The sequence below is a fragment of the Nymphalis io genome, chromosome 9 (genome assembly GCF_905147045.1).
Source record: "Nymphalis io chromosome 9, ilAglIoxx1.1, whole genome shotgun sequence".
Lineage (NCBI taxonomy): Eukaryota > Metazoa > Arthropoda > Insecta > Lepidoptera > Nymphalidae > Nymphalis > Nymphalis io.
In genome coordinates, this window is record NC_065896.1 from 8963989 (window position 1) to 8988218 (window position 24230).

Here is a 24230-nt window from a genome sequence, read left to right on the forward strand (position 1 = left end):
ATGTATATATTAGGTATATTTAGTCTAATCATTTTGCTATGTATTTAAAGATCAAATTCTTTGGTTTGATTACTGTATCAAACAATTTTTTTTAAATTATTAAAAATGTCGTTCACAGTAAATTATTAAGACAAAAACGTAACGAATATGTCAAATAAATTATTGGACTTAAACAAATATATAAAAAAAATCGTGGCTTTCAATATTTTCGCCTTCTTTGTTCTCATTATGTTTTAAGTCATACTAGTATATTTATTTATTTTATTTATTCATATAAGAAAGAAAAATAAAAACAAAAAGTTATTAGACTTTAGACTGTCGTACAGTGTGTTACACAGGCAATTAGAAAGATATAATTGGATGATATTACAGTCGTAAACTAAAAAATTCAATTATAATGCTAACATTACATTCAACTTAAATGAATATAAGTGGGAAGAAATAAACAGTAAACAATACTACAGATCTTACTTCTCTCTCTTTTACAAAATATCTGATTGTTTTCTTTCTTTATGAACGGGTGGTGTTAGTATGATGAAAAATTAAAACAATAAAAAAGCTCATAACTTTTTTATCATATATTTTTGTAATTCGTTATAAAAATATCATTAAAGTTGATGAAAAACTAACATGTTTTATTAAATTTCTTACTACAGTACTTTGTGATATTGAAATGTGATGGAATGATTTATAGACGAGGCACAATCAACAATGCGAATATTGGAAACAATTGTGATAGCGATAGGCGTACGTCCATGCTCTTGTGGTAAAGCACGTTAGGATCTAAAGACTAAACCGTAATAGGAAACAGAAACAATTTGATATAGAGCCGGCTCAATACATCACATAATCTTCAAATTAAATTGCTATGTTGATACGAAATACACTTAATATTTAATTATAACACTTTGATTTTCATCATTTAATACAACGAGTATTGTCTGAGAAAAATCTATGAAATCGATAAGTCAAGAATTTTTTTTAATATGAATAATAAGAAAATAGAGAAAACAGAGGCGAGTGATTTTAAGTGCAGTTTTTCGAAAACTAACTAATTAATATCTCATAACAGCGCTTTTAATATTGATGATAGCGTTTTCATTCATTATACAAAAAAGGTTTTAATGGATTACTGCATATCAAATATATCCTTTGCACTAGATAACAGAATTACTCTTTTATACATTTGCTTGTGTATGATGAGTACTCAAACAAACGTCAATAAGCGAAAAACAGAATAGAAAACAACTTGTTGACAGACAACAACCAGTAATTGGATTTCTGGAATAAAGCAGAAGCAATTAATAACGACATTCAGCCACTTGACCATGGATTGAATATATGTATGCTTCTATAAAAAGTATAATTTAACGGAAAAGAGAAACATACTGTTTGCAAGTAAAACTAGTTATGTATAGCTTACTCACAAATGAGGTCGGAATTTTGCAACGCAGTGCAACATATTTTATTTCCTGCGACACTTGTATAAATATGTTAACATAACGTATTACAAAGCAAATGTTTATACATGAATATTTGTAGTAAGACAACAATAATTTTGCTTTTTTAAACGAAAATCCGTTTCGACGCCCATTAAAGACATTACGTTTTTTATATATTTAATTAAATTAAGAGAAAGTATGTGTCTGATTATATTTTTATTTAAACTTAATACCCTTGGTTATAGGGGTACACAAGTCCGTCTGGGTAGGTAGCACTCACTCATCATATACTCTACCTCCAATCAATCAATCAATCAACAGCCAATCGTTGTCCAACAACTCTACCTCCAAACAGCAACAATTAGTATTATTGTAAGTGACCCTGTAAAGCAAGCACGAGGGACATAACGTCTTAGTCTTCCCAAGGAAGGTGGCGCATTGGCGAAGTGAGGGATGGTTAATATTTCTTACAATGGCAAAGTCTATGGGCGGCGGTGACCACTTACCATCAGGTGGCCCACTTTTCAGTCTGCCTTCTTAATACAATAAGAAACTTATAATGAAAATATTATTATTTAGTAAATTATATAGTTGTAAACCACTATAACATTCGTTAAATATAATTAGAATTGAAAACATTTACTTTTAATTTCAGTCAGCCGTAATTACACAATTATTTTACAGATTATTATTTTTCTCACTGTTATATATATATTATGTTTTTATGATAGTGCAGAAAACTTTTCAAAATTACACAAGCGGGAATTTACATTCCGTTATTTACTAACGTAATAATAAGTTTTATAAGCGTTTTAGCTAACATACATTAAAATATAATAAAAAACAAATCGAGCTTACAGGCTAATCTGACTACGAATATAAGTGGGTAGCTGCATGTGACGTGGTCAGTAGTTCGGATAATAGAATTTAGAAACTAATTTAAAGACCACAATACCATACTAATATATCGGCAGGAAATATATTTATTTATGCGAATAATCATTACATTTTTTATTATTATATTAAAACTCATAAAGAACTTAATAAGCTATCTTAAAATTTATGCTACGACCAATTAAACTTATGCTATCGTCCACAACGACAAGCTCATACCGCCCAATATTGATTCGATTTGAAAATTAAAATGAGAATAGTTATCTTGAAATATCTTGTTAAGGTTATTATTTATTGTTTATAAAGTTGCTAGGTCGTCGGGTAAATGTGGCGCCTCATGGTAAGTGGCTACCACCGTCCATAGACGATGGCTTTTGTCAATCAGAAATCTAATAGATAATTATTACGGGGTTTTATTTAGGCAGTTTAGGTCAAATCTTGTAACAAATCCACCATTTTTTAAACCTGAATTATTTTAGTATTTATTTATTTACATTTTTGAACAATAATCAAATCATCCAGATTTCATTTTTTGCATTTCCTGTCTATGATGGTTTGTATAGAAAAAATATATTTCAAACAAAATATTTTAACAAATTTTAACCACAATACACATACAATATATTCTTCTTCGAGTGCCACTCCGACTAGCGAAGGTTGGCAGTCAGCTTTAAATACTCCTTCTTGTTCTTCGCGAGGCGAAAGAGTTCGACAGCACTCGCGATTCCCGTCCATTCACGGATGTTGCACAGCCAAGACTTTTTTCTGCGCCCAACAGCTCTCCTTCCGGCAACTTTTCCCATCATAATCAGTTGCAAAAGTTCATATCTTTCATGCCTAAGCACGTGTCCGAGATATGCAACTTTTCTCTTCTTGACAGTCTCCAAAAGTTGCCGTTTTTGGTTGACGCGTCGCAGAACTTCCACGTTCGAGACCTTTTGAGTCCAACTAATGGCCAAAATACGTCTTTAAGCCCACATCTCGAAAGCTTCTATACGTTTTTTGAGGTCTTCTTTAATTGTCCACGCCTCGCATCCGTAAAGAAGTATAGGCCAGATGTAACAATGTAGGAGTCGTATGCGCACAGGGATCTTAAGTCTGCGATTGCAGAGTACTTTTTTCAACGTGCAGAAGGCACTTCGAGCTATTTCGATGCGAGTCTCACACCTCCTGTTCACAGCTCCAGGTGTCATTAAGCCATGTCCCCAGATATTTGTACTTGCGCACCCTCTCAATTTTTTGGCCTGCTACAATGATAGCTATGTCATCGAAGCTATATTTAGATAACACCATGATCTTCGTTTTTGATAGGTTCATCCTCAGACCAGCGTTTTCACTGCACTCATTAACACGGCTCATAATTAATTGCAGCTCTTCAGGAGATGATGCTATTAGGACTGTATCGTCAGCGTATCTGATGTTGTTAATATACCGGCTATTTATTTTGACTCCACATTCTTGGCCTTCAATTGCTTCTGCTATTATTTGTTCCGAGTACAAATTAAATAGCGTGGGTGATAATATACAGCCCTGTCGGACTCCTCTCTTTATTTCTACCTCATCAGTCTCCTCATTGTCAACTCGTACAGTAGCCTTCTGGTTCCAATACAGATTCTGGATAATACGTACATCTTTGTCATCTAAGCCGATATCATGTAATATTGCAATTAGACGGTCATGCAGTACTCTGTCAAAGGCTTTTTCGTAATCGATGAAACAAAGGAAAACGTCTTGTTGCATGTCTCTACATTTTTGTACGAGAACCTGCATTGCGAAAAGAGCCTCTATACAATATATAAATAGATGTAATATGAATATATGAGGAAATGCAAATTCTTAGTAATTTCAATTACTTTTTATCTATAAATAAAAAAGTGTTGATTAAAGAAAAACATTATCAAATACTACATATGTCTTATAGTGTTTGTATTTTGAAATCTGTAATAAAAAGAACTCTTCTTGACCGAATTTTTGCCTCGGCGGCCAGTCTCAAGAACAAACTAGACAGGATATATTAAAGCATAAGTGTGTAAGCAAACAGAGATGTACTCTTTAATACCTTTTTCATAAGCTATAAGATACTACACCAACAAAGAGGCAGATATTAAAAAATATGAATATATCCTTATACAACCAACTTTTAATAATTCCACTCTTAATTATAAACAAATACAATAATTTCGTTCATTAATGAACGTATAATAAATTAACCGTTCATTCAAATATAGTTCATTATAAAAAAATATATTTAAATGAATGAATAATGACCATTGCTTTTTTCATAAAATTTATACTATACTTTAAATACTATACTATACTTTTATTCGTGATGGTTATTCATTTACAGTGTCTTTCAATGAGAAACCGATAATTACATCTCCATACTAATAAAGATCGATGTAACTTTCCAGAAGCCTTAACTCAAATCAAATTTAAACTATATGTAAATAAGTTTAAAAGCCTGCTAACGCGATTTCTAACTTAGGGAATTTAGATTTTCGACATATTGTATATTAATATGTGTGTATAATATTACTTCGGACCAAACATCACATGACGGAAAACGCCGCTAAATTTGATCTGGCTTTTTTAATATGTCGTACTCAAATATAAAACATTCTGAGTAGCCTTTAACCAGGAATATTGACAATGACTATGACCTTCAAAACACCACCTTATTAACGGATGATTTGTCAATATTTTAATATATTAAAACATTAGTAAGCAAACATTTTTCTACGTTTATCTGATATCATACAATAAGTACTGGACCCAAATTAATAAAATCTAATTAAAACCATTGCAACATGAAACACCATTGCAACGGCGTTCTATTTAGTTTCGACGAGAAGAGCTAGGATAGATAGCAAATTAAAAGAAAAAAAAGTCTTATATATATTGAAATACAATCAAGAAATAAAAAACTATAATTTTCCTACTGATACCATAACCGCTATAGCCTAAGCAATGCTGTGTTTTTGTAGTATGTAGGAGATACTAGGTTAAATTCAAAGAATGTGCCATTAGGAATAAGTTATTTATATGGTCTAAATTGTCTGAAACCACCGCCAAGTCCAAGATATATTTGTTTCACTTTGCAATTAACAGTTTGGTACTTTCATGACCTGTGCTATCCATTTTATATAATACTAGCTGACCCGGCAAACGTTGTTCTGCCATATAAATTATATCTACTCTAGTGTGTGGGGATGGGATCTATGACAGAAAAAGGAAAGGAGCGCTGAAGTGAATGAGCGCCGATAAAAACATAAAAACCAACCATTCATTTTCTCAATTCAATGTATTTCATTAATGTAATGAACATATTCATTGTTTGATTAAAAGTTAAATGTAAAGTGAAAAAAGTGATATATTTTTATCCTAAAGTAGTTAATTAATTTCGAAGAGCAATTGAGTGTACAATATTTTTTTATCAGTCCATCTTTAGCCAACACAAATAAGCTCGATTTGCCCACCCGAGAACATACCACGTATAATTATATAATAATTCGTGTGATAAACATGGTGTGCCCAAATCTAAGCCACAAACGGACATCGTTTGCGGCCTTGCGACTTATTGATTGTTATTATATATATATATATATATATATATATATATATATATATATATATATTATATATATATTATATATATATATATTATATATTTAGTTTATATATATATATATATATATATATATATATATATATATATAAACTAAATATATAAAAATAAACAAACTGCGAATTTTTTCATGAGTTTATTTATTATTGTTTTCTACGGTTTTTGTCTGTTAGTTGAGGCTCATCGTACATTCGTCCCACATTATGAGACAGAACTTTTGATTAAGGTGGTCCATTATTTGTTTTCTTTTTAATATTGGTAAATGGTCACCCCCACCCGTATACATTGGCACTATCAACAACCTTGCAACCTTGGGAAGCCAGCAACGTCGGGATCTAAATTGTCCCTTGTGCCTGTAGGTAGGTACACAGGTAGGTGACTGGCTCCATCGTCCTTTAAGCCGAAACACAACTATACTAAATATTGCTGTTTGGCGGTAGAATATGTAATAAACATAGTACATACGAATGGAACATACGAAATCTTTGCATTGGCTACCTAATTGGCACCATAATTTTTCTTCTTGTGTGAGAATTTTAATTTTGCCGTGACTCTTAAGATATTAATTCAAATGAATAATTTTATAATTCCAGTGAGGCAACCTCGTCTTTTAAATGCCTTTCAATCGATTCAAAACTTTGCATTAGTAGCAATTAACAGTTTTTATGAAAACAGACAAATTGAATTACTGCTAAATATTTTTTGAAATATAGTTTACTATTTTACACAACTCGAGATGATTTATTTTACACAAACTATATCAACAACCAAAGTCTGTTCAAAGGTGGCGCTGCTAACAGAATTCAATTGGAATTAAGTTTTTTTTTTTTTTCTTCGCTGGAAAAACGGATTTACGCGTTTCCCCCACATGAGGTGGGGGGGTATGTGGGGCTCACCGGCACTGAAGGCGCCGGAATACCCACTAAAAAACGGGCGTCACGGGATCGCTTGCCCATCCTACCGTGACGCACCGACGGTTGGCACGCTCAAGCGGCCTCCATTCTTCGGGGGTTTTCGGGGTACTGAATACCCCCCTAACCCCAGCGGCGCTTACGGTGGGGGAAGAAGGTGAGCATAGCGTCGGCGCCTCCTCCCGGGTCTTCTTCGGCGGAGCGAATCAGCGGCGGCTGACCTCGCCTCTCGCTCTCGCTCCGCGACCTCCTTCTGCAACATAACACACTCGCAAAAAGAGACCATCTCCATCCAACACCTCTCGCTGCAAGCATAGCATTAATCACGCTCTGCAGCGAGATGTCTCCGCCAACTATCGCCGCTAGGGTATGCCTCTGGGGCCCCCACGCAGCACACTCCGTCAAAATGTGATGTGCCGTGTCCAGTGGCGCACCACACTCATGGCAGGTGGGTGATATCTCCCGCCTCGCTATCCCGTGCAGGTACTTACCGAAGCAGCCGTGTCCGGTAAGTACCTGCGTCAGTCTAAACGTAAGTTTGCCGCTCCTTCTTGTTACCCAGCGATTCAAGTGGGGGCGGATCGCCTCCACTGTCACCAGGCCTGCTGATGGGGATCCCAGATCCTCCTCCCATCTGCGAATGAGAGGTTGTTGGGCTACAGACCTGATTCGCCCCACCTCCGCTGATCCTAGACGGTCGCCATTCGTCCTGGCTTCCACCCGAAATCGATGCACTTCTGCGAGTACATCGGCTTGGAGTTCCCAGGGCGGATCACTCGCAAGAAGTGTCGCCGCCGTCCACGACACCGTACGGTAACCTCGTACCGCTCTCACCGCTATAACTCTCTGCGGTCTCCTTAGAAGAGCTCTATTACGAGCGGTGAGAGCGTCTACCCATATGGGTCCACCATATAGCGTAATGGAGCGCAGTACACCGGCGTATAATCGCCGGCATGGTGATTCCGGCCCTCCCACATTAGGTAGGAGGCGGCCTAAGGCGGCTGCGGCATTAATGAGTTTCGGGCTCAATTGGACAAAGTGCTGCCTGAAGCTCCATCTTCCGTCCAGGATCAGACCCAGATACCTCATCTGGGCCTTCACCTTTATCACTGTCCCTTGGACTGTGATACACGCTCCACGAGGGGTGGAATTAAGTTTTACTTATTGTATAAAATAATTAAATTTGATTCAAAATGATGATATTAATTCTAAAAGATATTATTTTGAATATTATCAAAGTACAATGCTAAAATTTCAGTTTCTCGACTTTCCTCCATAAAACTGCTATAAAGACAGGATATAAATAACGTGTAAATTAAAACGATAAAAAAGAAAAAAAGTGCAGTTGGGGAAAAAGTGACCCGGGGAGGAACGATGTCCTTTGCGATATTTTTTCGTGTGCGAATGGACTGCAGGAACTGCCTTGCTACTACGGATACGTGCTGATGAGCAAACCGTCGGTCGAATGGTGGCATGCTCACACGCACATTTTCGTTATCTTGTTGGATTTGTTATTCTGTTATTTCTGCTCTACTATTTCTAATGTTTTTGCTTTATTCGTTCGATGGCTCATATCTTTATTTTTTTATATAGAATAGGAAGGCGGAATACGAGCATATGGGCCACCTGATAGTAAGTGGTCACCAACATTGGGAACTAAGATTTTATGTCCCTTGTGCCTGTAATTACACTAGCTCACTCACCCTTCAAACCGGACCACAACAATATCAAGTACTGCTGTTTTGTGGTAGAATATCTGGTGAGTGGGTGGTAACCTACCCAGACGAGCTTGCACAAAGCCCTACCACCAGTAAAAATCTTGCGTCTAAGTAGTAATAATCTAAGTCTTGCGTCGTGCTTGCATTATTCTCTATAACAAACACACGCAAATAGTACTTACTGATGAAAAACGTTGTACCGATAATTTATATTTTGTTCTTTTCGTATTACAATCATAAAACACGTATATAATATTTCTTATAAATTAAAATCAATCGTACAAAATTTTGCACGCACTTCGTTGTGATACAAAAGAAAAGCAGAATGTGTCGAAATGATACCACGCTTCTAGTGAATGACTTGCGCGTGTCTGGATGAAGTTCGATGAGGCGGACATAGCGCCATCTGTCATTCAACACTATGAATAATATCGTTTTATTTGAAATACAAAGGACGGTTAAATTATTTTGACCTTGTTCATACTAAAATCGTGATAAAAAAATGTGATGATAGGTTAGGAGGGTAAAAATTTGGTGTTATATATATATTTTGACATTAAATCAAAATAAAATACAAAATAAAAAAAATGTCAAAAAAATTGAAAAAAAAATCTGGATAGCGACCCTTATCACCTAGCGGTATGAAATATACTTTATGACCTACTCTCATACCTCCCAAATATACATAACAAATTTCGTAAAAATCGGTCGAGCCGTTTCGGTGGAGTTCGACCACAAACACCGTGACACGAGATTTTTAAATATTAGATATAGAGATTTTTAGAAGAGCTTGCGTTAAAGATAAATATATATGTATATATATAGAAAGGTTTACATATAATAATTTCGGCTTTCTACACAGTGATTTTGGCTGTGCATTGATAGTAAATCAGGATAAACGATTTTATAAGTATTGATTGGTCCCGCCCGTACTCCCCGTACTTAGGCCAATTCAAATGTCACCGCCTAACTGTGACATCAATTCCATCGCGCACATAGAAATTTGGCAACTCCTTTCTTTGTCGCACTTCCAGAAAATGAAATTCCTTACCAGATCACGCGTTCCCCTCAGGTGGAATAGAGTCATTTGCCCTCTCGGCGAATATAAAAAAAAAATTCAGCACCATAACGGCCGTTAATTGGCCGTTACGGCATTGTTACGTCTTCTGCTGCACCGAAGATGTGTTAGCAACTGTATGTCAAATGTGACAGATATAATTTGTCAAAACCAAGTGTATCTAGTGTTTTTTGAAGATTAATTAACGAAATTAAATGTAGATTAGCTATATAAATAATTAGTATCCGGGATATTGCATAATATAAACCGGATTTAATTACAATCAGTCTGAATTTCAAAGGACGTTTTCCATTAATAAAGAAAAATATTGATATCGAACAAAAGATCGCCTCCATAAGTAATTTAGCTTTGAAAACACGCCCGCACAAAAATAAATTAGGTGTTGTCATGATATTAATAAATATTTTGCTAATTCTACACTAAGGCAAATTTATTGCCGCCCATCCAAGGTTAATTACAAATTTCTGTAAAGGTGACACTACGTTTAATTTCGCTTTAGGAATGTACAGCATTACAATTTGAATTTCGCAATATAGAGAGATGTTTTTTTGCAGTTAGAGTGAAGTAAATTACATTAATGGTATTTGAAAACAAATCTTTGATAAATTATATTATCTTAAAACATTACTTCGACATTCAAGGCTATCGGCCACATTACCATAGACAGTCAATGCTTATTGTTAAAGAGGCATACTTTATTCTGTAGACAAACACAAACAAAAGATAAGCGCCAGTAAATGTTCCCCTTCGAGCTCTCTTCCAGAGTTACGAATACTTTAAGACACCCAGACAAAGGCCATCTTTTCTATAGTACGCATACTGTTCAGTTTGTTCGAGTATAATAAGCCGTATCCACGTTTAATCTTTACAAGTTTAAAGCCCGGTTAACATTTTTATTTTATAAAGGAGTATCCAATACGTGACTGAGGTAGTATTTGAGAAAAGTGTTTTGAATCTTTACGTAAAGAAACATGACAGTAAAATTCAAATTTTAAAAATTCCCTTCATCACGCCCAACCAAGCTCTTCCACTGCCAAAACAATTTTATTATTTTAAGTAATCTGAATAATGGCAAGCAAGCAAACAATTAACGTTAATAATATAATTTGACTTCATAAAAAACTTGTAACGTTATAAGTATTTTTATGTATTCAAGTACATGACATGTCTCATAAATCTCGTAAACTTTAAAGGGAAACGACGCCAAGCTATTTCCTTTTGGCAACCACATCTTTTGGATCCCTATGATAAGTGTAGTTACTACCATCCGGATTGTGACGTCAACATTGTTCATATTCTCGTCTCATTATAGGCATAGGTTATGTAACTTAAAATCGTAGCTGTATTTAAGACTCCTTCTGCACATTTACTAAATATATAACAATATTTCTTTGTTATTATAAAACTAAACTAAAAACCCATCTGAACTTCGCAGCTCTACTTCGTTCTAATTTTAAATGAAAGTGCTAAAAGTTTAATGAATGTTTATATATTTCTTATTTTCAAAATGACTTTAGTACTGTATTTAGTTACATAATTTTGGATATTACCCATAAAAAACACTATCAAATTCAAATTGAGCTTCATTCAAAGAAAGCGTTTTTGAATCACTAATCAACAAAATGAAATTAAATGTTAAGCTACCAACAGTTCGGAATGCGGATGCGAATAAAATAACGGATACAATTAATTCTATAAATAGATTTTTTTTTAATCTATACATTCAAGTTACCTACAGCTTTTTGATCAACTAAATATTTGTATAGATTTTCTGTTAATGATTTTATTTAATATAAACCCTAAATGTATTACTTGGGAAATGAAAAAATATTGCTGTATATTTTCATTTTTACATTAAGTAAAAACTTATAGGCCGCTTTTAAAAAATGTCGAGTTTACGTATACTTTCTGCGGACGTCAACGTCCGAATAAAAATAGAGAGACACACAATTTGTTTTTTTTTTCATTGCATAAGTTTGACTAAAGATACGCATTACACAAAACACGTTCTACAAACCTTGTACTCATAAGAAGAGAAGGTTTTAGCCCAGCTTTGGGACATTGACAGGATATTGCATATTGTACTAACTTTTAGAAGTTTTAGATCATAGTTAATTTTTTATACAGATTATTTACGAAGTCTGTTTTGTTCACAGTTTAATGACATTGCAATGCAAATAAAATAGAAGATAATTTATATTTTATTTTATTTGCAACGCATTCACAATTATGCATTAAGATATATTAGCGTGATCAGTCAATTGCAGATAACAATAAATATTTCATAATTTATTCTTTTCACTGCAATTAAAGCAATGTGCATTTATTCCATATAAATTATGTTAAATGGAGGAGTCGAAGTGTTCTAGTTGTTCTTCTTCGTCGTAACACACTTGTCAGAGCGGTCGTGGTCGCCACGTAGTATTACGAATTGTTCGGCGCAGATGCTAGTTGTTAGAACACATGAATCTTAACAGAAAACTGCAACAAACCTGAGCAAGTTCTATTGATTCTTTTCATGACCTTAATTTATATTGATAGTGTACTAGCGGTTTTACCCGCGTAGGTCCCCTTCCCGTGGAATTACGAGGAGAAAAAGTAATCTATGTCATTCGCTGATAATGTAGTTTTCCATTGATGAAATGATTTTTAAAATCGCTTTAATGGTTTAGGCGTGAAAGCGTAACAAAAAAAAACAAACTCACATTTACATTTATATTATTAGTAAAACTAATATATACACATATAAAGGAAAGAAAACATTGAAAGGAAACCTTCATGCTGTGTCTGATGAAGTTGTGACGGATGTGTCACTCACACACCCCAACCCACATTTGAACAAATCTTCTCAACAAGAGGAAAATATATCTTCCTTTACAAAACAATACAATACAAATACTCTTTTTTGTTCAGCAATGAAACTTAAAACAGAAAACAGACAAAGAAGTTATACAAGAGACGGCCTTACCACTAAGACAGCTATCTCTTCCAGGCAAACTTTACTATATTTTAAATTAACTACACAAAACAAATCGTAAAAAGGTTATCGAAAAGTTTCATAAGTGTATGTACGCTCTGTACAATGCGAGAACTTTGAATTAACTTTAAAAGTTCCAACCACAGCTGCTCATGAAATTCTCAGTGTTGTTACCTTTCTAGTATACATATGTACATACATATATAAATTGTATTCAAACATATTTTAAAATTGTATAGATAATACGTTTGTATATTATAATAATCTTTAATTCAATGATAATATATATTTATGTCATAATTGACACAGTTGGACTTTAACCATCCCTAGATAAAGGAATAAAAAAATATATAACACCTCGTTTTAACTCCAACAAAGGTAACAGAAGAACTAAAGAATTGGAATTGTAATTGAACGAGTAAATGCCATTTAGCAGTTTTACCACTATTTCATGCATTCATGATTTATTAGCTACTAGATTTTATAATATAAATATATACAATATATGTATACTCATCTCACACCTTTCATTATAATATATTATAAAGTCCTCGGTGTAAATAATAATTATTAGCTATATATAGAGAACAAAATACATTTGTAAAATCTTTTATTTGATTAACCAATTTTTAAATAAATAAAATAAGTGCTAGACCTTCTTTGTGAATGCATTTTATTAATTTACTAGCATCTTTGTAGCATTACTAGCATACCCGCGGCAGTGTAATTAAGTTTGTGACGAAAATAATTCAAAATGATATTTTAACTTGCATAATGCCTATTTAAATTATATATGGTACAAAATATTTGAATTATTAGGTAACAGCGGTAAACTAAAATTAAAAAAAAGTTTTGGTTTTGGTAACTCATAAATAGCCATATTAACTTAAAAACAGACAGTATTTTGAAATCACTGACACTTTTTGTTATTTTTATATTTTATGTGTATGAATTATTTACACACATAAAATATAATAATAGCATAAAAATTAATAAATATTAGAGTAGCTTTTCTTCTTTCATAAATAAATAATATAAACAAATTCTTTGCAAGTGGTATTCACCTTAATAGGTAATGCATTTAGTTTTAAGTTGTATTAAAATTGTATACCTTTGTACGTGTTGATGTATTTACCACTGGTGAATCTTAAATAAATAAAGAAATAAATATATAAACACACAACACACACTTTTAAGACTGTATCTAACTAATAATACTTAGTGTCACCAACACTCGTCCCCAGTGACTCGAAAATTTCTCATCATCTATATTCTACAGTGACATGGGTATCGAAAATCATTTGTTATACATCATTTAACATACGACAATTTTGATGTATAAAATCTTACTGTATAAATAAAAAAAATAAGCTTCCTTTTCAATAAAAAAAATAAATAAATATAGATCTAAAGCGGTGTGACCTACATTGAGAAAACTTTTAGAAGCGAACAAATATCGGCGCTCATTTATTTAATTAGAGCTTACTTTATATTACTTGTACTCGTCTCTTATAGGCTTGTTTTGATTAAACTTTTACAAAATTCTGCCAATAAACATATATAAATGGACGAATGAAGAAAACGGACTATTTCTAAACGTCTTATTTTCATTTACATGATTAATTAAACATATTTGTAAGATGTCATTAATACTATATATAATATCGTTAACTATTTGTACCATATCTAAATGATCAGGTTTACCAGTTGCGTATAATAATAACTGGAAAGTCCGGAAGCAAGACCTACACTGAAAGAAGTGAAAACTGACGGTTATTGTTTCAATTAAAAAAGATAAATAAAAGTCTACGAAAATTTAGTAACTAAATAATCAGATAGATTCAGATGATAATTGATCGCTTCTAAAAATTTTTAAAGAAAAAAAAAACAAATTCTGCGCTTTTAGAACGACTTTTTGAAATTTTCAATAACCGTTTTTTGGAAACTTTATAAAGTCATCCGAATCATCCGGATGGATACCGGACACCAGGTACACCTGTGTAATATTAAAAAACTTGTTAGGTGTAGTAAAACGGTTGAACTATTTCTACAGAAATATTCCTTGCAGAAATGACAATTTGCATATCATATGTATCGTATTACTTTTCATGCATGTGTGCATGTGTATGTACTACTCTGTATCTACACAATGAAAGATACATCATATAGACTTATGATACACCAGTTTTCTATCATTGTGTGTGATTTCCATTTCAATATTAAAATAATAGTAGTATATACTAAAAATTGCAGTTTTTAAAAAAAACTAGATCCTCGCATACGAAAATAGAACATGCTTTAAAAATAATATAATAATAATAATATCCTGGGACATTTTTCACACACGGCCATCTGATCCCAAATTAAGCTTGTACAGAGCCTGTACTATGAAAACCAAACAACTAATATATTACATATACTATTATTCTTTTGTAAATATATATTTATATAGAGAATAACACCCAGACTCGAACCCACAACCTTCGGCGTGAAAGGCAAGCATCCACCAACCACGCCAACCGGCTCGTTATGCTTTAAAAAGCAACTATTTGATGTGAAAAGTTTTTCTAGGACCGTTCAAAAGTGTTAGCTCGTCTTTATTAGATTGTCTACGCCTACGCCTACGTTCAAACAGAAGATAAATTGATATAACGTTTTGGCTCTTGAATTTTAAAGGGGAGACATTTTCGGATTTTACTATTAAAACTATTCTTCATATTTTTTAATATGTATACTTATGGATCTTGACGACGCTGTCCATTTATTATGCCATAATTTTCAATAAACACCAGTCGTTAAAAGCGCGCCTAAGACTAACAAAATTTCAGATTTCACTCACACGTCTCTTACACGTCCCTTTTGACACGCGATGTCATTCTGTGCCTATTTTATATCTTAAACAACTGGCAGTATTGTCTTTGATTCTTTCTTTGTGTTGTTGTGTTTTTGGTTACTCGCAAATTAAAAAGAGGTAGTTATTTTGAAATAACAAACAGGCATTTCAATTTTATTAATTTGTATAGAATTAATGTAATCATTTGTAGGACACTATATAAAATATATCCTTGTTAAAATGACAAGAACTAATACTCATTTTAAGCCAAAATGAAAACCGATATGGCAAACAATAAATTTAATTGCATCATTATATAACTACAATTGGGGAAATTGACAGCAGTGAACTGACGCTTTGAACAGCATTTAATAAACAACAAATAATATTAATCAGCACAGTTCATACTTTACTTATTATATTCATTAAGGAAAAAAACCCTATTACTTAAAATGTATGTAATTTTTTCATATTACTTAAAACCGCACTTGGCAAAAAAACGTTTTTATCCTATTTGTTGCAATGCAATTTTTCAGCACTATAAAATGTTCAATATACCAAAAACCAATATATCACTATCAAACGTTATTTATTTGAAACAATGTAATATGTGAAGCATAATACCTTGATACGTGTAGTACGTACCATAATAGCGAGCCAATATATTGTCTGTAGGCAGATCAAATTAATAACACTCGCCGCTTGACAGCAAAAACGATGTTGAATGAATATTTAATTAATTCTCCAAATAATATGTTTTCTGTCATAATAGGTTCAAATTGATTACTATATCTGCAACATTTTTTTTATGTTTTATCTGCCTCATTTTTGTTCTATTTAAAAACTTATATGGATTAGGATTAACTACGCCTAGCACTTTTGATAGTTTCAACCTATTATTGTGTTCTGAATATTTATGACATAAAATTACTATTGATACTTATAGTAATATTGTGAATGCTAAAAATATTCTTTAATAAATACTTAATTAATATTTGATAAATAACAGATTTAAAAAAAACAGTCTAATCTGTATATAAATTATATTTAGAGAAAAAAAACAGTAAATGTTTTCTAGAACATTAAAAATCGTGCTTAGAATAATTTTAAACATATGTGCTTTCACTGGTACAATATGTATGCCGGAACAGATTATTTTGTGGATTTATTTTGTTACAAAGAAAATATATACTATGAAATATATTCCCTCTGATGGTACAAATGCTTGCGTAAACGTTTTCCCATCCCAATCTACGATGTACGATGCTGATCACGGGCAATCGGACGGAGAGAGAACAAAATTGAATACACGACTATAATATATACTATGATGCAATATATAACATACAATATACTGATGCATGGTGTAACATCATCACGCATCATTTCACATCGTCTTAGAAACTTGAGACCTAACAAATGTAATTGGTATGATTTGGAATAATAGAAAAACAACGAACAGATTAAAAATGAGGATAAAACGATTTATACATACAAATATAATAGAGTAAGATACTAGGGCCCTGGGATCTTGGTCTATACAAAGTCTAAAAAACCTTGGTATATTGATATTAACTAAAATTAATTGTTACTACCATTTGTTACTTATTCTTTGTTAAGACAATTTTAACTTTTAGGAATGGAGCAAACTCTGTTACGTTGTATTTTTTTTTTAATAAAATTTATCATTAAGGTATTCTGATGCAAAGTTTATTTAATTTTAGGGCATTAATCATATAAGATATGTTCTCATTATACACCTATACTAGAGGCGATTTATCAGTATGTTAGGAAAATGTTAACTAAACTGTATACCTATGTAGTTATACCATTACCAGTACAAGTTGGAAGGTCACTAATATTCATTACTATGGACAAAAGTACATTTACAGCAGTGTCGATGAATTATGATACTTGTAGGCAGTTGACAACCAATTACGAAAAATAATTATGACTATATGATATAAATATATAATTATGACCATATGATATAATTGTGATGACTTAAAATTTTGGTTTAAAAAAAATGTTTTTTTTTTTCTTTAAATGATAATATAATTAGACTTATGTTGTAGTTGAATCGTCTTGTACTGTTTCTGTAGTTATTTTAAAAACCGTAGTTAACTAACATGAAAAATTCAGGCCAAATTTGGTAAATAAAATCTCTATTGAAAATACTATAATAATAATTTTCAGTATGTACCACACACTCGAACTTACTTATTCCTGTAAGTAGATTTTTATTTATTTAGTCAGGCTACGTCAAATATACAAATATAAAGTGATATATTAATTACTGGTCTTTGTCTATTTCAGGTTATAATGAAAAAAAATGATGTTACAAAATTCCTTAGACTTCAAATATAACGGATATTTTAAAATTACAAAATTTACTTATAAAATAACTAATTTATCAAAATATAAAAATCAAGCAATAATATGAATTTTCCCTGATATGATAATGCTTTTTAACAAAAGGTTTAAATTTATTGATTGGCAAAGTTAAAAATATCAGTGGAATTTTATTTTAGCAAGGAATTCCTCTTCCCAGGAATGATTTATTAACTTGAGGCGTTGGAAACAATCACACAACAATTTACCTACCACTACATCATTTTAAGTATTAAATTAATACTCAAAATTAATTCGTGGTATAAACAAAAGTTTCGACATTTGCCAGTAACAAGCTCTTTCGCTTGTTTTCGTATGCGAGGCTAGCTTTTGAAAACAGTCTCTACAATAAGCACTGTTGCAAGGTGCAAAGGTACACTCTGGCAAACTTTGACATGTGTGGGTATTGCGATCGCATACGCAGTACCTGTGCAGTGCTAAGCTTAACACAATATGCAAAGTGACATCAGATTAGTGGAATGTCCGGCTACTGATAGCCGATAGATCCGGCTTCCCGGCTAAACAACTATTTGTTTCATATCTACTAATAAAAACATACAAACAACATACATATCGTTGTCATACAACTATCTGGATCAATCAATCTCTTTCGCGTCTTCTCCATTTTAGATGACATTAGCGATTTTTCTTAGAACTGCTACGTATTTGTCCGTGTAAACTAATGTATAAAATATTTATATTTTATTTCATCTTGATAACACAACGAGCGTGTACGTTTAACAATAAACTAGTAACTCCATAAAATACCACAACCCTTCCCAACCATTAATTCGTAATGTGTTGCGAAACTCTCGGTGCGTGAATGCACGAGATATAAAAGGTTTTCAGAAGGAATTTTATGATGAATTTATAACATTATTAACATTACAACATCGCTGACAATTCTACTTTTAATCTTTGACTCGCATCATATCTACTTGGTAGGACTTGTAAGCCCGTCGAAGCAGGTACGACCCGCTCATTACATATTCTACCGCCAATCAGCTTACAGCTACTTAGTGTTGTTATGTTTCGAATCATGGAGAGGATATAACATCTTAGTTCCCAAGGTTGATGCCGCATTAGCAATTTAAGGGATTATTAATATTTCTTACACTGCTAATGTCTATGTGTGGTAGTGATCACTTACCATCATTTGTCAGTCTACTTACCTACTTAAATTATACACAAACGGTAAGGTGAATAGATTTATCAATTTAACGGTATTTTTTAATAAAATAATTGACTGCAGCTATATTGTAGCTGCAATTCACATACGACAAGAGTTTCACCTAATCGCAACGTAATGTAAATCTCATTCCACTAAAACGGGCTTAAACCATCTAGAGAGCAGGTCACCGGCGAGTAAACTCGTTGGAACGTGCCACTCATTTCCCGCCACATTGCACGGACAAAGGCCTACCCACGCACTAATAAAACAGTTTCTTTGTTACTGAGGTTTTTTTGTAAAAAGTAAACGAAATAAAATGTCCTTTATAGCATCATTTTATCTAAAATCTAAAAGGGTTGGATGGTATATTTTTTACATGTATTACAATTTAATGACTAGATTTTACAAAGTGATGATTTTCTAAAAAAAAACTTTGATTTAAAAAATAAAGAATATATTAAGTATCAAATTTGAAATTCGAATTCCTTGCGCAATAATTTATATTGGCAATCGAGTATTGATTGTCTACTCTGTAACATCCCGGATACCTTTACTGTAACTCTTGATTATAACTAGCGGTAAACCCGCGGCTTCGCTCGTGTCATAATTTAAAATTTCCTCCTAAGCTAAATATAAGTTTTATCTAATTTCAAGTTTACGTTATCTATGTTTACTTTATCATCATCTATTATTATTACAGATATAAATAAATTACCATATAATTATATCATTTAACGGATTTTGTAAACATTTTTTTCCTCATTTTCATAAATATTTTCACGTTGCTATTCTAAAGTAACACCTGTAAATGTTAGGCAAAGCTTATTCCACCACTACAATGTGGTTTGATGGATAGGATTGGTAGCATTTAGGTTTCCTTCCGATCAGCACGATATACATTAAACAAAAACTAAGCACATAAAAACTCAGTGGTGTTTGCCTGGATTTGAACCCGCAATCTTTAGTAAATATCTACGAGTTCTAGCTACTTTGCCATTGGATTTCAGTATTAAATTATAGTTTTTAAACATTAATCTATAAATTATATTCTGAACTTAATTAATTCATAATTTTATTAATATTTAAAAAACATACGCAGGGACTGCAACTTTTATCTTTATGCATTTAATTATGTTATCTCTCCTCAACATCAATGGTACTCGTAACTAAATTAAAATTCTACAATACACTAGAAACTATCCACTATAAGTTCCTTCCATTCTGAAATGAAATGGCGTTCGCTACGAGCGCTATTCGTTTGATTAATGTCTTCAATCTCACGTTGAGATACCATTAAAAACATAAAGAAATTATAGAACGTTATAAAAGTTGTGTCCATACATTTTTATAATGGATCTTGTTTATTATTTAACGGTATTATATGAAAAAACTAAAATCCGACTTCTAAAAAAGGCGAAATATTTTTATTTTATATATTTTAAGGATCTGTAAATTACACTACACTATATTTTTTGTTGCTTTGCGTATTTTTCGAGCCTTATCCAGTACCAGCCTGTTAATGTCCTACTGCTGGGCTAAGGCCTCCTCTCCTTTTTTGAGGAGAAGGTTTAGAGCACGGAGCGAAGGATTCCACCACGCTGCTCCAATGAAAATTCAGTGGTGCTTACCCGGGTTCATCGGTTAAGATTCACGCGGTCTAACCACTAGGGCATCTCGGCTTATACTTAAGCCTTATCCACCATGTTAAATTTAATTTGATAGTACATAAGCCAATTGTCAAAATATGAAAGTAGCCTAGAAACTAAACGGGAACAGATAAACATAAACATATGGACTGTTAACGTCGTATTTGCTTCTTCAGTCAAGAAATAAGCGAAAAAACTTACAAGTAAAAGTAATTGCTGACAGAAATTACTATCGTCTATCAAAGTATATTTCCATATTAAAAACTTATTAAAAGTTTTAGCTGGTACAAAAATTAAACCATCTCATAAAATAAGACTGTGAAGTAAAGTGAGACTAACATACATTTTATATTTCATATATATGCTTAATATCTTGAAATACTTTATTGCAGAAAGCCAGTAGGAGAATGCTGGACTCCACGTGATTTAAAATACGAACATTTTAGTTCTTAGTGGAAAGAAAGATCCGTAAATTTGAACTATCAGCAAGATGGCCATTATGAGCGGTAAGTAATATGCAAATATAAAGATAAGAACGTAAGACCTGAGTACTAAAATTTGCTTCTTTTTAAGTAAAAATAGATCTTGAAATATATTTGACCTGAAAAAGATATCCATAAAACTTACATATCTACACTAATTACAAAAAAAAAACATTATTAAAAGAGTTTTATTTTAATCAGTATCTACATATACATATATAGTCTTTCAACAGCAAACAATACAACCTTCTTTAAAATTCAGGACCTAATATGATTAATTAAATAGAAAAATTGCGCCTTACATCAGAGGAAAATTTCTTCATTAAATTCCGCCACTCCAGCTGTTGAGATAAATTTTACACCTTAATTATGGTAGTCGGTGAGCCTCTGTTATGGCAGCCTTTGTACTTTTTTCAATTAAAAATAACGAGTAAAATGTTGAGAGAGTCATTTTAACTAGACACGGTTTTCTTTATTAAAATGTTAAACAACCAGCCCAGTGTAAAATCTTATCAATTCCGTGATTATAAAACGGTTTCATTGCTTATGTAAACAAAACAAAATCACTACAGGTATTTTTATTAAATTTTAAACGTTAATTTGGTATTTTTAAAGAAATTTAAACAATAAATGTATTATGATATTAGCGATAACAGTCCCTAGATATCCAACTGCTATATTTTCAAATAAAACTATTATTTGGTAATTGTTGCGTACTAAATTATTGTACTTATAGGTTATATGTTTAAGGTCAAAGATGTGTGCGGACGGGAGTCGTGGTGCTGGTTTCAGTCAGCGGTGCCTATGCAAGAGTCGCTGGAAAGATGGGTGGCTACTCTAATAAAATGGGAGGTTAGAATTTTACATAAGCTTGAAATAGCTATAATATACAACAAGTAAAAATATCTCCATATGAATTTTGTAAATTAATGTTTATTTATTTAGACAGTAACTTCCATGTTATTAAATTATATAATATCATAACTATATTTCATTAAGTAGGGTAGTTGTTCAGTATTTCTGGACAATTAAAAATGTATTCCAATTCTATAAAATCTTTAGAAAACGTTTACATACATTTTACAAAAATAAAAAATTTGCTTTAAAAATCGTTTTCGTAAAATGTTAGGATGAATATTTACTCTTCACTCAAGTCATCTCCGCCGACCCTAATACACCCAACAATTTTGTGCCGCACGAGTCATGTATTTATAAAGGTCGTATTACAAGATTAAATGGACTAACTTACGTTATCGTATGAAGGAAATTGTGCTTAATCATAAACAACATTTGATTTAAAATTCCATGGCATGAATGAATTAAGTAAAAATATTTTTTTGATTAGGTAAATCAACGAGTGGTATCAATGAGGAGATCATTTGGATAAGCATAAGCATGGCGATCGCCATCGCTGTTTTAATAGCAATCGCACTCTGCTATATACTGAAAGAGAAATGCAGCAAAAGGCAGGCGTACAGAGAACAATCATGACGATACAAGGAGGAGTTTGCGAAGCACGCGCTTGCAGACTCCCTCACCGACGTCGAATTCCCAGCCTATACCCTCTACCCGCAGTACTCACCGGATGGAACGGAATATTTCTATAATTTCCACCGATTCTCATATTTGAGAGATAGTTTTAAATTACCACCTAAGGATTATCCGTCATACGGTAAAGAAGAAATATACATAAACGCGTGATTTTATCTTATATAAGTGAGTCTGTAGTGACTCAAAATAAATTATCTAAAAAAATAAAAAAATGTGTATTCAATGCCAACGTAACTTGAATTTATTTAAAGAAAGGAATCAATGTGTAGATATAGCATATATTTATAATTTTGTTTGATCATTAGTGAATAATTGTAGACAAAATGTGCATGTGAAATGAATGATCAAATTTTAATATTTACAAACAATGTATGAATGTTCAACAATTTGTTCATTTTTAAATACAAATAGGATACTTACTGTGATAGAATTTTTGGACTAAAGGATGTAGACGTCCTCAGAGAGGATAAAATGATAGCTAATGAAAAGTATTAATGTAAGCTTAAGCTTCCAAAAAAAATATACGACTTCTATAATTCCTGGTGGTTCAGAAATACAGTGATAAAGTATTATGAAAATATATTTTTTATTCTACTAATATTTTTGCCTTTAATAATAACATATAAAATAAAAATGAAGTATTTTAATAACAAATATAACTAATATTTAAAATAGCCTCGTTCAGCTAAGAGGCACGTTAAATGGATATTTTTCCCAATTCCCGAGTGAGATTAACTTTTTAAAAAATACGTTGACTGGAAGAACGACTTTTACCTAACTCTCGATACGTTTGTTGGTATATTATTTAATTATGTGTTGAAGCCATAATCTCAATAGTGCTTTTTCTCTGCCTATACAAAACAGTCTAAATATATCAGAGTAAAAACTTGTGATAATTTAAAACATACTCAAAAAAATATTTTTTTTATTTTGTCAATGTAATTTTGAGCCACGATGTTTTTCAAAATAAAATCGCTCAGCTATGCGTATAAATTTAATATAATTTTATAGAATTACGAATACTGAGAAACTATTTTAAGAAACTTCCATAAATACGTATGTGCATGATCCGTGCAATCATTTTGAAACATAAAAACTGTCCGTAAGCTCTTATAGTATAGACGTGACGCTAGCGAGCTATTTACGAGTAATTTGCAGGAATGTTATGATAGTCATATACTCCGAAAACTTAGCGTGTATATATAAGCTTCAATCCAGCAATTTAAAAATGCTTTTCTATATTTATGGCTACAATAAATGAGAAATATCAACTTAGTGAGCTCAGCTAAAACAGCACACACACAAACTGTTCCTGAAATTCTCGCATCTTGTCAAAGTTATGCGTCTACAACGATCCGATGCTTTTCCTGTGCACCGCTCGTGCACTTTCGTAGATGTGGATTCACCTTTGTAAAGAATTATTTTCTTAATTATTTGATAAGCTAAATAAAATAAATGTTTATAGTATTCTAGGAAATTTTGTGACCACTATAGCAAATGTAATTTTTGTA

At 32.2% G+C, this 24230-nt stretch overlaps 1 protein-coding gene across 1 annotated transcript in view; it reads left to right on the forward strand.

The window, feature by feature from the left end:
* LOC126770686 (uncharacterized) overlaps window positions 1-22989 on the forward strand; it is a 36267-nt gene extending 13278 nt beyond the window's left edge. Inside the window, exons 2-4 of the mRNA XM_050490197.1 lie at window positions 21079-21192; window positions 21919-22020; window positions 22514-22989. Coding sequence (XP_050346154.1) covers window positions 21177-21192; window positions 21919-22020; window positions 22514-22659 — 264 coding nt within the window. The 5' untranslated portion in view covers window positions 21079-21176 and the 3' untranslated portion in view covers window positions 22660-22989. The remainder of the gene's footprint in view (window positions 1-21078; window positions 21193-21918; window positions 22021-22513) is intronic.
* The last annotated feature ends 1241 nt before the right edge of the window (window positions 22990-24230 follow it).